This window comes from Labeo rohita, chromosome 20, assembly GCF_022985175.1.
Source record: "Labeo rohita strain BAU-BD-2019 chromosome 20, IGBB_LRoh.1.0, whole genome shotgun sequence".
In the NCBI taxonomy this organism is placed as follows: Eukaryota; Metazoa; Chordata; class Actinopteri; order Cypriniformes; family Cyprinidae; genus Labeo; species Labeo rohita.
Window position 1 is genome coordinate 13,452,743 of NC_066888.1, and position 16,565 is coordinate 13,469,307.

General features: G+C 39.8%; 1 protein-coding gene across 1 annotated transcript in view; it reads left to right on the plus strand.

Moving 5' to 3' along the window:
• Nucleotides 1–5,939: 5,939 nt before the first annotated feature.
• Nucleotides 5,940–16,565, plus strand: part of jag2b (jagged canonical Notch ligand 2b) — a 53,580-nt gene continuing 42,954 nt past the window's right edge. Inside the window, 2 exon segments of the mRNA XM_051138042.1 lie at nucleotides 5,940–6,157; nucleotides 6,558–6,878. Of these exon segments, the coding sequence (XP_050993999.1) occupies nucleotides 6,089–6,157; nucleotides 6,558–6,878 (390 nt within the window). The 5' untranslated portion in view covers nucleotides 5,940–6,088.

The window sequence follows — 16,565 nt, forward strand, 5'->3', positions numbered from 1 at the left end:
CTGTCCATCCATCCATCCATGCTTCCTTCTTCTTTCATCCATCTATCTATCTATCTATCTATCTATCTATCTATCTATCTATCTATCTATCTATCTATCTATCTGTCTATCTGTCTGTCTGTCTTTCAATGTATCCGTCCATCTGTCTTGCTGTCTGTCTGTCCATCCATCCATCCATGCTTCCCTCTTCTTTCATCTATCTATCTATCTATCTATCTATCTATCTATCTATCTATCTATCTATCTATCTATCTATCTATCTATCTATCTATCTATCTGTATGTCCATCTGTCTTGCTGTCTGTCTCTGTCCGTCCATCCATCCTTCCTTCCTTCTTCTTTCATCTATCTATCTATCTATCTATCTATCTATCTATCTATCTATCTATCTATCTATCTGTCTGTCTGTCTATCTATCTATCTATCTATCTATCTATCTATCTATCTGTCTATCTGTCTGTCTGTCTTTCTATGTATCCATCCATCTGTCTTGCTTTCTGTCTCTGTCCATCCATCCATCCATCCTTCCTTTTTCTTTCATCTATCTATCTATCTATCTATCTATCTATCTATCTATCTATCTATCTATCTGTATGTCCATCTGTCTTGCTGTCTGTCTCTGTCCGTCCATCCATCCTTCCTTCCTTCCTTCTTCTTTCATCTATCTATCTATCTATCTATCTATCTATCTATCTATCTATCTGTCTGTCTGTCTGTCTATCTATCTATCTATCTATCTGTCTGTCTGTCTGTCTTTCTATGTATCCGTCCATCTGTCTTGCTTTGTCTCTGTCCATCCATCCATCCATCCTTCCTTCTTCTTCTATCTATCTATCTATCTATCTATCTATCTATCTATCTATCTATCTATCTATCTATCTATCTATCTATCTATCTATCTATCAATCTGTCTGCCTTTCTTTCTATGTATCCGTCCATCTGTCTTGCTTTCTGTCTGTCTGTCCGTCCATCCATCCATCCTTCCTTCTTCTTTCATCTATCTATCTATCTATCTATCTATCTATCTATCTATCTATCTATCTATCTATCTATCTATCTATCTATCTATCTATCTATCTGTCTATCTGTCTGTCTTTCTTTCTGTGTATCCATCCATCTGTCTTGCTGTCTGACTGTCCATCCATCCATCCATCCATCCTTCCTTCTTTTCTTTCATCTATCTATCTATCTATCTATCTATCTATCTATCTATCTATCTATCTATCTATCTATCTATCTGTCTATCTGTCTGTCCTGTCTTTCTATGTATCCATCCATCTGTCTTGCTTTCTGTCTGTCTATGTCTCCATCCATCCATCCATCCATCCTTCCTATCTATCTATCTATCTATCTATCTATCTATCTATCTCTATCTATCTATCTATCTGTCTGCCTTTCTGTATCCATCCATCTGTCTTCTATCTATCTATCTGTCCATCCATCCATCTATCTATCTATCTATCTATCTATCTATCTATCTATCTATCTGTCTGTCTGTCTGTCTGTCTGTCTGTCTTTCTATCTATCCGTCCATCTGTCTTGCTTTCTGTCTGTCTGTCCATCCATCCATCCATCCTTCCTTCTTCTTTCATCCATCTATCTATCTATCTATCTATCTATCTATCTATCTATCAGCAGGTTAGTTCTTTATCTAGTTCTTTATCGTCAGGTTAGTTCTTTATCTGTGTTGTAGTATTTGTATATCAGGCTGCAGTGAATTTTGAGTTCTCTTTCCCTGGCACAGAGTGTCAAGGTTGATTGGGCCCATTGTATAAGGTCTAATTGTAAAGATTATTGAACAGAGCAATCTGCACCTGCTCCAAAGGAGCGAATCAGTTGGGGGTGTGTCAGGTCATTTTCAAGGGTAGACACAAGAAGATTACACACTACAACTTGCCATGCTCATTCTCTTAACACTAAAGACAGCACATTGTTCTGTATAATCTATTTGTTCAATCATCATAAGACACATCTAAAGCATTGTTTTTGTATTAAGCTTTAATTTCAATAGTGAATCAAATTCACAAATTGCCTAATATGTAATTTTTCATTTTTTATACAGGCTGTGTTTCACATACTTGGTACACATTGACTGAAGATGAGCTCTGTCTGTCCTAAGATGTATCCCTTGTTTAGGTTACAAGGCTAGAGGAAGTAATGTTTCCTTGAAGATAAGAAGACTAAGCAGGGATCAGTGATCAGGGTGTGGGGAGTCGCAGCTCTGTCAGGTGTCGGATGCCCTCATGTTATGCACCACTGCAAATATGTACACCACTTTTACCATGCAAGAGGTCACAAAGTGCTTGACATGCATTTGACCCCTGAAAATAGATAGTGAGTATATGAATGTGTTACCAATAGCAAGTGAGTAAAATACTTTAAAACGCATAACAAGGAGTCATTCACATTATGTAATGTGACATGCTTCACTAGCTGTCTATCATGTCTTCATGAATGAGGCTTTGGTGTCCAACGGCGTACTAGGAGAATCGTTTTTGGAACGTGAAGAGTGAGATTCCATTTAGAACAACCGATGCCATTTCCTCATTCCTTTTTTTTTTTTTGCATGTTTGCTCTTTTAAAGTTATGGGGGGAGAAGTAGTTTATTTCAGATGCATTAAAAGCCACATATCAGTTGTATTTTTTTCCCTTGATACCTTTCTGCTGGACGCCTTATTGAAACCAGTATGTTCTGCAAAAGGTCATTTTTAGAATAAACTTAAAAAACACAGACCACTGACTGACAGCCTCATGCAGCATGTCACACCTCCACCCATGACAATAGTTAATGTCAGCACTAGCAAGATTAGTCTTTTGCATGATATTATATGTGAGTCATGCTTTGTGAGGATTATGTACAGATGAAAGTAAATTGCCTCAGGTTATCGGCCAGGTATGAACAAAGGTAAAGCAAAAAATAGAAGCAAAACCTGTACTTATTTTTTTCCCTAAAGGGAAAGGAAGTTTGCCTAAAGGTAAAACAAAAATAGAGGTATAACCTGTACTGTTCTTTTTCTTAAAGGTGAAGCAAAATGAAAGGCAGAATCTGTATTTTCTTTTTTATCTTTTTCTTAAAGGTGAAGCAAAAACAAGAAGTATAACCTTTACTTTTTATTTTATTTAAAGTATCAAAGTGGGTGTCTATAAAACTGCTTTAATAATCAAATCAAATCTGCTCACTGCATCTCATAACCATTCGAGAAACTCTCTTGAAAAGAAAACAGTGTTATGGATGACAAAAACTAGCTATATGTGTTTTTTCTTCATCAGATTTGATGGAAATATTCTGCTAATCATACAATCTGAATGGTTGACACTTTTTTTGCCATAATTTATGAGTCCAATATATGTAAACAAAAAGATGTTGTTTACCTCATACTAAAGCAAAAATAACTAGTAGCTAAAGAGGGCATACATAATATATTATGAAGTCAGTAATTCTGTGTAACTTGATCCAAATAACCCAGCAGCCATAAATCTGTGTGATTTTCCTATCAATAATTTCTCACCTTTGGGAAATCTCCTTATATCACATTTAATTTCCTGTGCTTGCTTTACAGTAAAATCATAAGCCTATCGCTATGGAAACAAGCTTCAGTAATAAGGTCATGCATCAAATATAGGGATGAGAATTGAGCACAGCAATTCAAAAAGCAAATGGATCCCACAATTGATTTATAACCTGTCAGCAAGTACAAACGTTGCTATTTGATGCCCTGTTTTTTCTGTTTCTGCATGGCTGAATGATGCTGTCACTTTAACATATGGTTTTGTCTTGTCAGAATCGCAACAAGGGATTCATTATTTCCCGATATCCCAGTCGCAGCTGCTTTTTAGGAGGAAATGAGCAACTAACAATTGTGAAAGCCATTAAAGTGGGTCAAGGCCATGATTGGAGATAAGGGAATCAATGCATTGGCTATAGGTTTATATGCGAGGCCTCAAAGGAAAAGCCATGAAAAATGGATGAGGGAAGCCACCAAGACACGCCCACCAGCACCAGCATCTCTGTCCATCAGTCCGACACTCCCCCTTCCCCCATCGTCTCCACCACAAATCTGTTATTACCCTTCTTCTTCTTCCTCTTCCTCCAGGCTCCCCCACCCACCCTTTTGCACCTGGCTGTGACAGCGTGTGAAATATTCCAGTTGAACTGAGGTTACGGTTTAAGTAACACAGCAATTGCCAGGTGAAAAGGCGTTGGGTGGCGTAAGAAAACGAGAGCCTGTTCGGCCACACTGTCTGTCTGCATTACTTCATGCACTCACAAAAGCATGCAGCCTGCCTCCTAATACAAATCAGGATCAGATATATTTTAAAATGATGGAGGACTTCAGTTCTGCTCATTTGTATGACTCTTTTATCTGACACACACAATTTATGTCTCTCAGCCTTTTATTAATGAGCTGATGATATAAATCAGATGTGATAAGTAAGGAAGACATGCAAAATGTGGAGCGTTGAGGTTATTATCCAAGACCAGCTGGTCTAGCTGGTCTATCAGCCTGCCCAAGCTAGTGTTCTGCTGGTCGGCAAGCCGGTCTACCAATTTTAGTAGCTGATCCTCTAAAACCAGCCTACAAACCAGTCTAGGCTGGTTTAATATGTTTTTAGGCTTAGTTTTAAAAGTAATAGTTTGCTCAAAAATGAACATTTACTCACCCTTAGGCCATCCGAGAGGTAGATGAGATTTTATTCTTCATCAGAAGAGATGTGGAGAAATAGCGTGGATCCTCTGCAGTGAATGGGTGCCGTCAGAATGAGAGTCCAAACACCTGATAAAAACATCACAATAATTCACAAGTAATCCACATGACTCCAGTCCACCATTTAACATCTTATGAACTAAAAATCTACATGTTTGTAAGTGACAAATCCATTACTGAGGGACTTAAACTTTAAACCGTTGCTTCTGGCCAAAATATGAGTCCATAATCCATGCTTCCTCCTGTCATAAAGCAGTTTGGACTGTCATTCTGACAGCACTAATTCACAACAGAGGATCCTTTGGTTAGCAATGCTAAATTTCTCCAAATTTGTTTATATGAAGAAACAATCTCATCATAGATAGTTGGCTGGAGTTTGAGGGTCAGCAAATTTTTGGGTTAGCTATTCCTTTAAGAAGTTATTCTTTTCAGCAAGGAGGATTGAGAACCTCTGACTTAGATACTAAGGTGATTAGATCTTTAAAAAAATTTTGTTGTATCTATAAATATTTTAAATATTTTTCTTTTTGGGGTCTCTTTTTCAGGTTAATGCACACATGTGCAGTAGAGGGCGCTCTCACCTGTGCCAAATCACACTAGCAGGCAAAGCACGCATCAGGAGATTGAACTGCAGTAAGGATATACAGGTTTCCCGAGGCTCTGACTACTTTACGCGGTTTTGTGGTTTCCACATAGTAATGAATTTCAATTAATCTCAAAGCATTTAATTGTCTTCATTGTTTTACATATAATGTTGCCAAAGCATCAATACACACAATAAAGAAGTAATAAAATAAAGTGCCATGTTAAATTAGAATCAAATACTAAATTAACTTATGCTAGAATATGCCAAAGTGTTTAAAACGAATATGGTTGAAAAGATTGACACCTTTCCAGTCAACTGGATTATGTTTTAGCACTTAAAATGCAAGTCTCTGTTACATTTGATGTGTGATTGTCGCTTAAAGTATTTAGTAAGCATTCACATAATAATATACAAATAATGTAATTTTACTGTTACAAAAATGTCAGAATTTTAATGGAAAAAAGACCGTGCGTTTTATTGCTCGTTGTGAAATGGGAATAGACAGCGTAAGTTTTTGACAAGCTCCGCCCCTCGCGTGGCGGTTGGCCAAACGAATCAGCAGGAGGCTTTGCGATTGGTTCTAGCAGCTGTCAATCACGCGCGATCTCCTCAGGCGTGTGGTAGCTGTGAAACATATCATTTGCCGTGAAGTGATCAGACGGAGGGAGAGATCAGCCCAGACCATCACCGCGCAAACACACCACGCTTGTGAATTTTTGCATGTCAGGAGCGGAGGATCCTGTCGCCGGTCAACGGCCGTTTTCCATCTCGTATTCATAACGCATAAAATCAGCGGCATGTGGAATTGTATCAGGATTAGGAATTGGTTCCCAATCGCGTGCCTGCTGTTAACGATATGGACGAAGGTGAGAGCGCTGATTGTTTCTAGTATTGCAGATCGATTTAATTGCCATAGCAGTGATCAGCAGGCAAAAGTTGATGGGTGTGGGCTGACGATTTCAATCAATTCTGCTCAAAGTAATCGATATTTGAATTACGCAGCCACATGTGCTCATGCATTTGAAAATGTCAGGAGATGAAATAAATGTTAACTTGCACCCCTTCGCTCCCGATAAACGAGGGGTGGATCAATTTTTAAAATTGCTTTCTAATACGCACTAACAGGTTAGCAAAATTATAGACTGATTCTCTGGAGAATGCACAAGCGCATGCTTTTTGCAAACGCGTTTTGCATTTCAATAATAAACGACTAGTGTTATGCTTCCGCTGTTTATTTAATTTTTTTTTATTAAATGTTATTTTTAGGTGTCCCAGTCCTCTGGCTATTTCGAGCTGCAGCTGATTGCTGTAGAAAATGTAAACGGTGAGTTGTGGGACGGGGAATGTTGCGACGGCTCACGGAACTCTCAAGACCAGCGCTGCGTGCGGGACGAGTGCGATACTTACTTTAAAGTGTGTCTGAAGGAGTACCAGTCTGAAGTCACCACCACTGGGCAGTGCACCTTTGGCTCTGGATCTACTGACGTTCTCGGTGGAAATATATTTTCTTTTAAGACTGCAAAGAACAACCCCAGCAAAACGAGCGATGTGGGAAAGATCATCATTCCCTTTCACTTCGCCTGGCCGGTAAGTGCGCGTCTTTGCATGAGCTATAATAATAACGCGCCGCGGTGAGCTGTCACTGCTCGGAAGTTGACTGCACTATATTGTTACGGTGATGACAGGGTCTGTTTTTTTTATCTTGGGCGTGTAAGACTGCTGTGTCCTGACGATTTTTGCTTAAAAAAGGTTATTTGTTATAATAGTTAAGAAATTGACTTCGCTGTGAGTGTTTGGTTAAGGTGCATTTAAGGTGACACGCATTTCTTAAAGAGATAGTTCACTCATAAATCAAAATTCTGTCATGTTGTTTCAAGCCTGTGTGACTTATTTTCTTTCTTGGTGCACAAAGGAGATGTTAAACTGAATGTCAGTCATTCACGTGTGTTGGATGAAAAACGATTCAATGTAAGTGAATAGCGACTAAGTCTGTCATAACGGAAGAAAGTCAGGTTTGAAAGAACATGAGAGAATATTACGCGTAGCCGGTTGTGTCTCAAATCCTAGTGAGCTGCCTACCTAGACATCATTTTTGAACATTATAGATGCCCTCTCTAGGTTCTGGTACCGCTTTTGCATTGGTTTTTTGTAGGCTTTTCATTGCAAGTGATGCGAATCTTTCTCAAAGCTTCTTGTGTGTTTTATAGTCATATATGACGCGTAATCCGGCGGCAGCTGCATTTGCAGTAATTGTGGCGTTACTGCTTTTAGTAAATTTGTTAAATCTCTCTTTTGTAGCTTATAACCTTCACAAAAATGTACCATGGTAACCAAAGTTTTTTATTGTTAGGCAAAAACATTAAATGTTGAAACACGCGTTGTGGTTGCCCCTCACACTTTGATATCCCCATATTTTTTTGCTACAAATTAGTTAAAACATTTATTAAAATAATCACAAATCTAAGTGTAAAATTATACTTGTATGTACTTATACTAATTTAGACTTTTTTAACTTTTTTAACGCCATGAATTTAAAAAACAACTGTAGGGTTAAAAAATTAATTTGAAGCTTCTAAATCTTGATCAGTTTGTTTTTATTATTATTATTATTAGTGGTTAATATTGCACTTTTCTAGTAGTTAGCAACCATAACTAACTTTGCAAGTGTGGGATTTTAGTGGAAAGTTTAGTTACCATGGCAATTTGTTGTAAGGGTAGCCTTGTACTACTTGCGTCTCCCTTGTGTTGATATGTGAAAAACTTATCAAGTGTCTCTCCAGACACGCAGGCACGTTACTGATGCTGATATCAGGTAGCAAATCGCTGCAATGTTTTATGCAGTTCGGTGTCACACCCGCAAACAACAACAGCAACAACAACAAAAAGAGATGTTGTGTAGTATTGACTGTCAGCTTTGGACGGCAGCCCAGTTAGGCACATACTCACCTGGCAGACCCCTAAACCAGCCCTCCCGTAGGCATGAAAAACTAACCCCCCCCCCCACCCCCCCTCAGCACTCAAACACTCAACCATTTAAGTTAATGTGTAACATGCTATCAAACTGACCCTTTCGGGGCCGCCTTTGATGCTACACCTGCTTCACTTCTGACCACCGCTTGAAATCTTACCTAGATATGTCCCTGCGTAAGTCAGATCACGTGATGTGTGGTTGTGGATATGTGTCTGAAAGCCTGTGATTGAGTTTGAATTTCAAATGCTGAGTGTTTGTAGTTTCTTAGTGTCCCATGGAAGCTAATGAAATTGGCAGAGGAATGTGCTCTTAAGTGCCTCTGCATCCGGACATCTGTTTGATGTGCTCGGTGTAACCTCATCTAGAGTGCATTGTATAAAGATATCTAGCACCGCACACAGAGTCTTGGAGATTGAGTCTGCCACCTGTCGGAGGTGCAGTTTGTTTTCTTATATCTCTAGATTGGTTTTGGTAAACCTTTTGCCTTTGCTTATTAGTATTACAATAGATTTACCAATTTGATTTAATAAAAACTTTCAATTTGATTTCTCTCCTTTTGCTTCTGTAAATTTTAATGGCATTTTTTGTGATTTATAGCAATGTTTTATTGTAACAATGTGGGAACATATATGCTTTTAATATTTTCAGTTTTGTATAAAATGACTCTTAAGTTGTAGACTTCTCTGAAAGAGCAGAAAAAGTCTTTTGAATGATTCACTACAAGATTATTCAAAAGAGTCATTTGTTTATGAAATATGAAATATTGCATGCAACCTATGTGGAATGTGTTTTTGCCATCCCTGCTGAAAAAACAATAGACACCATCACAAAAATTGTAATAGTTTTATTGGTTATAATGGGACTTTTAATGGAAACTGTAATGGACCCTGTTGGTCTCTACTGGTAATTGGTCACCTTCTATTGGTGGCTTGTTAAAACCAATAAATCCTAATGGAATATGTCCCAAAATACACTACAGAAACCCATTTTTTTAATGGTTTAATGGTTAAAAGTTGATGGTTTGTTATGTTTATAATGGTATTTGTAGTGGAAACCATTAGAATTTCTGTGATGGTTTGTATTGCTTTTTTTCAGCATGGATTATTCTGTTGTGGAAAGCCTTTTATTATATCATATCAAATCTGGACTGCAAACAAGGGTTAAAATATGGCCTTTTTTTGCTTTGGGGATGTAGATTTAGTAGTGGGAATGTAGGAAACACGTAGAGTTAAAGATTGATCTTGTGTTTTTTTTTTTTTTAAGAAGTACATATCAAGATTGTGATTAATCCAGAAATTATATATTGACCCGGCCCTACTTGGGTGCATGTATCCGTCAAATCGGTTTAGTTTATTTAATGCAGACTTTGAGCCAGTAGGTTAGTAAGTTCTTCACCTGTTAGTTCTATTCCTTTGCAGTTATGTAACATAGATTTGTGTTACAGTTTTAGTGGATGTGTAACTCCAGTGTAAGAGTTTGAGAGAGCCTCTCTGGTGACACGGTAAATGTCGATGATGGAGACGGCAGCTGTATCCGTCCGTCAGAGTGGAGGACCACTACGCTTCAAGGCTAAACGGCAGCGTCAGCCACACCTGATTGGGAGCTTGCTGGGCAGTTGCTAGGAGACCGTTACATGGGCCTTTAGTAAACAATTATCTATTGCCCTCTGAGTTCCCTTCCCCCTTAACTGGTCTTTCAGCGGAGCCACTCGTTCTCGTCTCACCTGGGAAAGAAGTGCTAGAGCCTCACGACTGATTACACTATTGACTGTGTAATTAGCCAGTCACAGCTGGCTGTGTCTCCGGTCAACAAAAAGCAGTAATTGTCCAGTTCAGCATCAGAGCAGGTGGCTGTTGATTGGGACTGATTATAGATCGCTCCTCCCCCAAGGCCTCAAAATGTCCAGTGTCCATCTTTTGTTGTTGTTTTTGTCTTTTATGGGGGTTGACCCGAAGCCACGGTTAAGTCATGGGTGGGACGGTGTCACATTTTCACAAGCTACATTTTAAGAATGGTACCAAATTCATAAAAAAAGGAACGACAGGTACAAACTGGCATTGTGGCATTCAAAAACAGCGACAGATTAGAAACAACAAATTTTTTTTAAGTTACCATTTGTTAAACTTTTTAACTTGACGTAGTGTCATAAAATACCGTGTTTGTGGCAGGACTCTTTATAGATGGATGTTGAAGTTTAACTTTAAAAGGTTGAATTTAGACATACAACTTTTACATTTGCAAACTATGTAACTGTTTGCTATTAGCATGCTAATTAGCAGATCGCTTTTAAAAATATAAAAAGTATGGCAACACTTAACAGAAGAGCCAGGACATTTTTTTTAATATAACTCCAATTGTATTCGTCTGAAAGAAGAAAGTCATATACAGTTGAGGTCAAAAGTTTACGTCACCCTTTCAAAATCTGCAAATGTTAATTATTTTACCAAAATAAGAGGGATCATACAAAATGCATGTTGCTGTTTATTTAGTACTGACCTGAATAAGATATTTCACATAAAAGATGTTTACATATAGTCCACAAGAGAAAATGGTTGAATTTATAAAACTGACCCGGTTCAAAAGTTTACATCCCTTTGATTCTTAATACTGTGTTGTTACCTGAATGATCCACAGCTGTGTTTTTTTTGTTTAGTGATAGTTGTTCATGAGTCCCTTGTTTGTCCTGAACAGTTAAACTGCCTGCTGTTCTTCAGAAAAATTCTTCAGGTCCCACAAATTCTTTGGTTTTCCAGCATTTTTGTGTATTTGATCCCTTTCCAAGATCCATCTTTTCACATTGAAGGCAACTGAGGGACGTGCAACCATTATAAAAGGTTCAAACACTCACCGACACTAAAAAAAACAAACATGTATTAAGACCCGGGGGGTGAAAACTTTTGAACAGAATGGAGATGTGTACATTTTTCTTATTTTGCCTAAATATCATATTTTTTTTCCAATTAGTACTGCCCTTCAGAGGCTACAGAAGATACTTCCATGTTTCCCAGAAGACAAAATAAGTTAAATTTACCCTGATCTTCAAATTCCAAAATTTTTTACCCCTCAGCTCTTATTTTGGTAAAATAATTAACTTTTTGCAGTTTCTGAAAGGGGGGTGTAAACTTTTGACCTCAACACCTACATAGGATGGCTTGAGGATGAGTAAATCAAATGGTAATTTTCATTTTTGGGTGATTTTCAAATTTTTCAAATTTTTCAATTTTCAAACTATCCCTTTAAGACATCTTGCATGGAATCTTATTGTGAAGTGTTACCAAAAACACTATTTCCTCACTAGTAGTCTAGTCTGCATTGCATGACTAGTTGACCTGTGACACATCTCTAGATCTAATAAAATGGGTCAAGGCAGAGTAGTTTTTGTTTTAACTGGCTGCACTATTCGCAGTCATCTGCAGTGGTTTGTGATGTTACAGGAAGCGCCAGTATTGATTCCTCTCTCTCCATGGAGACCCGCTGTGGTGATTCACCAGGAAGTTTAAGATCATGAAGAATCTCTAGCTGGATGTGAGACTCTCTCTCTTTCCCTTCCTGACCCTGAAATAGCTTTTTGTTCTGCCACCACAATAAACATTTTCTTTCTTGTGACCCGGGGCAGAGCAAGGCTGTTTGTACCCATGCCTTCCCATTAAACGAAGGGAAAGGCTGCATTTTCCCTCTCCTCAATGCAGCAGTCATGGTAGAGGTATTTTTAGCAGCAGAGAGACCGGACCAATTAAGAGGCGATGTGCCTGAGGTGACTTTATGAAGCAAACCTGTTATGATACAATGCGGGTTGAGAGAGGTTGTCTTTGGCTTTGTTGCGTTTTGTAAACATGGACAGTTTTCCCGCCTAGTTTTGACCATGTTTAATTTTATAGGGGACCGTTTCGAAAAAATTCCATGAAGAGAAACCATTTGGACTCTTTGTGAAGTGTACGAGCCAGGCACTTCCTACTCCATCACTCCCACATGATGGACTCTTGAAACACATGAAAACAGTCTATTTAGATGGGCCTCTGCCAAAATGCTGTTAATCGATTAATGACTAAAGAACTTGAATTGAAACCCACTTCTTGGTAACATCAACTCACTCTCATGTTGTTCCAAATCCGTAAGACCTTCGTTCATCTTGGGAACACAAATTAAGATATTTTTGATAAAATCCGAGAGCTTTCTGACCCTGCATAGACAGCAACACAACTGAAACATTACCGTCGAACCACTATTGTCACATGGACTGTATTAACGATGACCAAACTACCTTTCTGGGCCATTAAAGCCAGAAAACTCAGAAAGCCCTCGGATTGCATCAATAATATAATTTGTGTTCCCAAGGTCTTACAGGTCTTCTGTAAGAATAGAGAAGTCCACACCACAGCTATTACAATAATGCAATATCATTGAGATTACTTTTTTTTTTTTCCAGGTGATATACTATAATAACATCAACAGCCAATCAGAACTTGACTTCAAAGAGCATTTAAAATGGTAGATGGCACAACTGCAGCTCACCCTTATAATAAACGGAACGCTATCGTCCCTTGATGTGGACGCCGACGTAGTTATCATTATAGTTATCTTTTCTTTATAATTACATTCTTAGTGTGAATGAGCCTTTAGGCCTGGCATCAGGAAGTGAGAGCTGAAGAAAAAGCACTTATTTTGTGCAGTACTTCAGTTGAGTACCCAAGAAAGCATGTCGGTGCTTTTAGAGTATGTTGAGATCTTGAGCGTCGCCCTCATGAAGAGTGCAAGATAAACGGGTTCCCAACAGAAGAGCTTCCATTAGGATGAACGCATTGAGCCACCAGTGGTGGACATGATTGTATTAGGCAGTGCAATTATAATGGACTTTCTGTCTCCCCTGAGAAGGGTCATAGAAAACATGGGGTCCATTCAGAAGTGGGAGTTAGCGAGCTTAACCCTGACGTCCCTTCCCAATAACACTGGAAGCTAGTGTGCGTGTGAGAGAGAGCCGTTTCTATTGTTAGCTCCTGGTGCTCAACTAATTGTTTTCAGCTACCCATGATGCTCTACCTCCCTGGTACTGAGTTTCTCCTTTGCTTCAGCACAGTTTCACAAATGACAGCGTGAATGATGATTGTTTTTTGTATTTCCAGCTGTATGAATATGTTCAGGCAGAGCCTGATTGTTTTTGCTGTGTTGGCGTACATGGATGTGGCGCATGTGTCTGACTAATGCATGTGTGCACCTTCCTAAGCTAGTAGGCTAATGAATTGTGAGCAGGTGCGCTGCAGTGATTAAAGTGCATTATGGCACAGCAAGTTTAATTCCCGCTTGACCTCTGACCTTGTTCAAAATGATAATGATTGTAATGGAGTTGTAGCCCATGTGGGCTGTAACATCGCTGGAGAGACCAGCTACTAGCAACTAGGGCGAGAAGTGAAGCTACTTAGCAATGGCTCTGCCATTTTAACTAGATGCTGAAACTGGAGTAATCGGCAGTACTGTAACTGGACAAGACCGACAGGGAGACAACTGGCTTGTCAGATGGTTTGATGATGAGCTAGCAGTCTAGGGTGTCAAATGGCCGCCTCACTGTAGTAACCGAGGGGCTGCTTGCCAAATGGATGGTTGCCCGTGAGCAGTTTATGGAATATTGTCATTCCGTATTGGGGTTATAACACCAGTGTAGGGGCGGCTATCAGGTGGAAGAGTTTCACAGATGTGGTTGTTGTGTTCATGTTCATTTTTTGGAAGCTACTTTAGATTAGAATGGCCGGACTAATGTGTAATACACGGTTTGGAAGGATTTAGAGCTGTGAGAATTGATCCAGGCCGGCGTCTTTGGGAGATCTGTGAGCTGTGCCCACTGGGATATGGCAGCTTCCAACCTCACAGCCTGTTTCTGTTGCTGCCAAGCAGCCATTCTAGTCTCAGTTTCTACAAATGCTGCAGTCAAACCTTCTCTGAAATTGAGAAGATCTGAACGATTACTGTGTATACTGGTGATTGAGTTGTAATTTGCCTGCATGACTGCTATACTATACAGTACTACTGTACTATACCTTTTAAAATATGCATTTTATACAATTTTTACAGTCAAGCTATAAGCATATATTGTAATTCCAGTGCTTAAAGAATTAGTTCACTTCCAGAATTAAAAATTTCTAATAATTTATTCACCCCCATGTTATCCAATTATCCAATTTTCCTCAAAATCCAAGGTTTTTGAGGAAAATATTCCAGAATTTTTCTGCATAGCGGACGTCAATGGGACCCAGTGGGTTAAAGGTCCAAATTACAGTTTCAGTGCAGCTTCAAAGGGCTCTACACGATCCCAGCCAAGAAATAAGTGTCATCTTTAGTGAAACGATCGATCAAATAAAAAATAAGTGTATGTACTTTTTAACCACAAATATACTTTATATACTTTCTAGCCACAAATGCTTGTTATAAGGCAAACATTATAAGGTTATATGATTGGCTTGATTTGGGTGGCATCAAAATATGATTACATCAAATATGATTATGCAGATACTGTATGTTTTGATGACGTAATAGTAGTTTTGTCCACAAAATGAGTGATTACATGGTGGAAATTGTATTGTACTTTTTAAGTTACTAGTGTTTAAAATATTTTTTATTTTGAGACAGTTTGCAAACATGTTCCTACATCCCATAGGAAACTTTGTTATCAGGCTGAGTAAGATAACCAATACACACCTTTGCTTGTGTTTCTATATGGGCTGTAAAAGTGTGTGTGTGTTTGCGGCCAATGCCGTCCGTTCCTGCTTAATTAGCACCCAGAGGGGAGGGGTTTGTTGTATTGTCATTGCTAATGATCTTGTTGGCATAGCAGCGGAATGCTAAATGGGCCGTGTGTGTACACACTCACCCAGAGTGTGCCCTGCGTTGGCCAAGTCTGCAGCGATAAGCACCACGCAAGCATAATTCTGCATCTCGCTTGGTGTTCCTGCCTTTCAGACCCGCCGGACTTTCGTCCGACTCGCTTTATTGATAACGGTGTCTCGTGGGTATGCAAGGTTAACTAGACGCATTGTAGTCGATGATGGTGCTTTATTATTGTGTCTGTAGGAACTCAACCCCCGTGTGGGAGTTTGCTGAAAGAGGGGAGGTTACCGAGCGCAGAATATCATTTACTGGCTCCAGGGCCCAGAGTGCACGTCGGGCTGCATCTTCCTGTTCTCCCAGGGCCATAATGCCGCTTAAACAAAGCTATTGTTCGCTTTTGTGCTCTGGAAGCCTGGCGGAAAATGACAATTGACTGATTCGAAACGAGTCGTGTCATATGGACTTGTTGTGTTGAGAGGTCACTCCTGCACTGGATTTCTGGGATGGAGTAGCGAAGAATTGCTCATCCAAAGTTGGGTTGTTGATGAGGATGGATGGGAAAGACCTTTCACATTGGCCTCTGGAAGAGGGACTAACAAAGCCACCTAGAAATCCCTTTTCAGCTCAACCGTTTTGGTTGAAGCAAGGGTTCTCGATGAGGGTGGGAAAGACTTTCCACATTGTTCTCAGAATGAGAGACCATCAAAGCCGCCCAGAATCCCTCTTGAGCTACAGGTTGAGTTAGGGTGTTCCTCCAGGTTCTTCCCCAGCAATTTTTGCCAGCCATTTTCTTTGATCCTGTCCCCTCCCCACCCTGCTCTCCTGTCATTACCCAGATCCAAAGAGCTGTTTCCTTCGGTTTAATTAGACTGCAAGCTCAATGTTGTTTTCCTCAGAGAGTTGTTGTGGCTGGTCTTGTGAGAAAGCTGGAAACTTGGGACAAATAAAATGGAGTTTAAGATTGATGGGATCGATACAGCGTTGACAGACAAGGAGAGGCCGGGAGAAAGAGCACAAATGAAACGACCTGGTCACCCCCTGTCGGCAGTGTGGCCGAGACCCCTGAGCATTGGTGATGGAGTAGGGGACACCTTTCTCTTGTGGGTGATTGATTACAGAGCTGGCTTTTCAGCCTCCTCTTCCCACCACTGAGGGCGTGATGTGGTCCCTGCGAGGTGACTGGACCTCCCCGACACCCCCGATCGTTCCCCGACCAAGTCTAGACTTGGTTGACACAAACATGACCTTGTCATGCTGGGGCGGGTGACAGTCATCATCACATCGCTCATTGCCTGCTCTAGAGGGTCGGTGAGAACAAAGTACCCTCATTTGTGATCAGACCTGTGCTGCAGGGAAGAGCACAGAATCTGAGTCAACACCGTCTTGATCTATGCTGTGGAATTGCACTGTACTTTCTAAAGGGGGTAGGAGTTCTTGGGCTCTAATGTGCTGAATTTATCAAAGTGGGTTGGCTTTTTGATTTATGT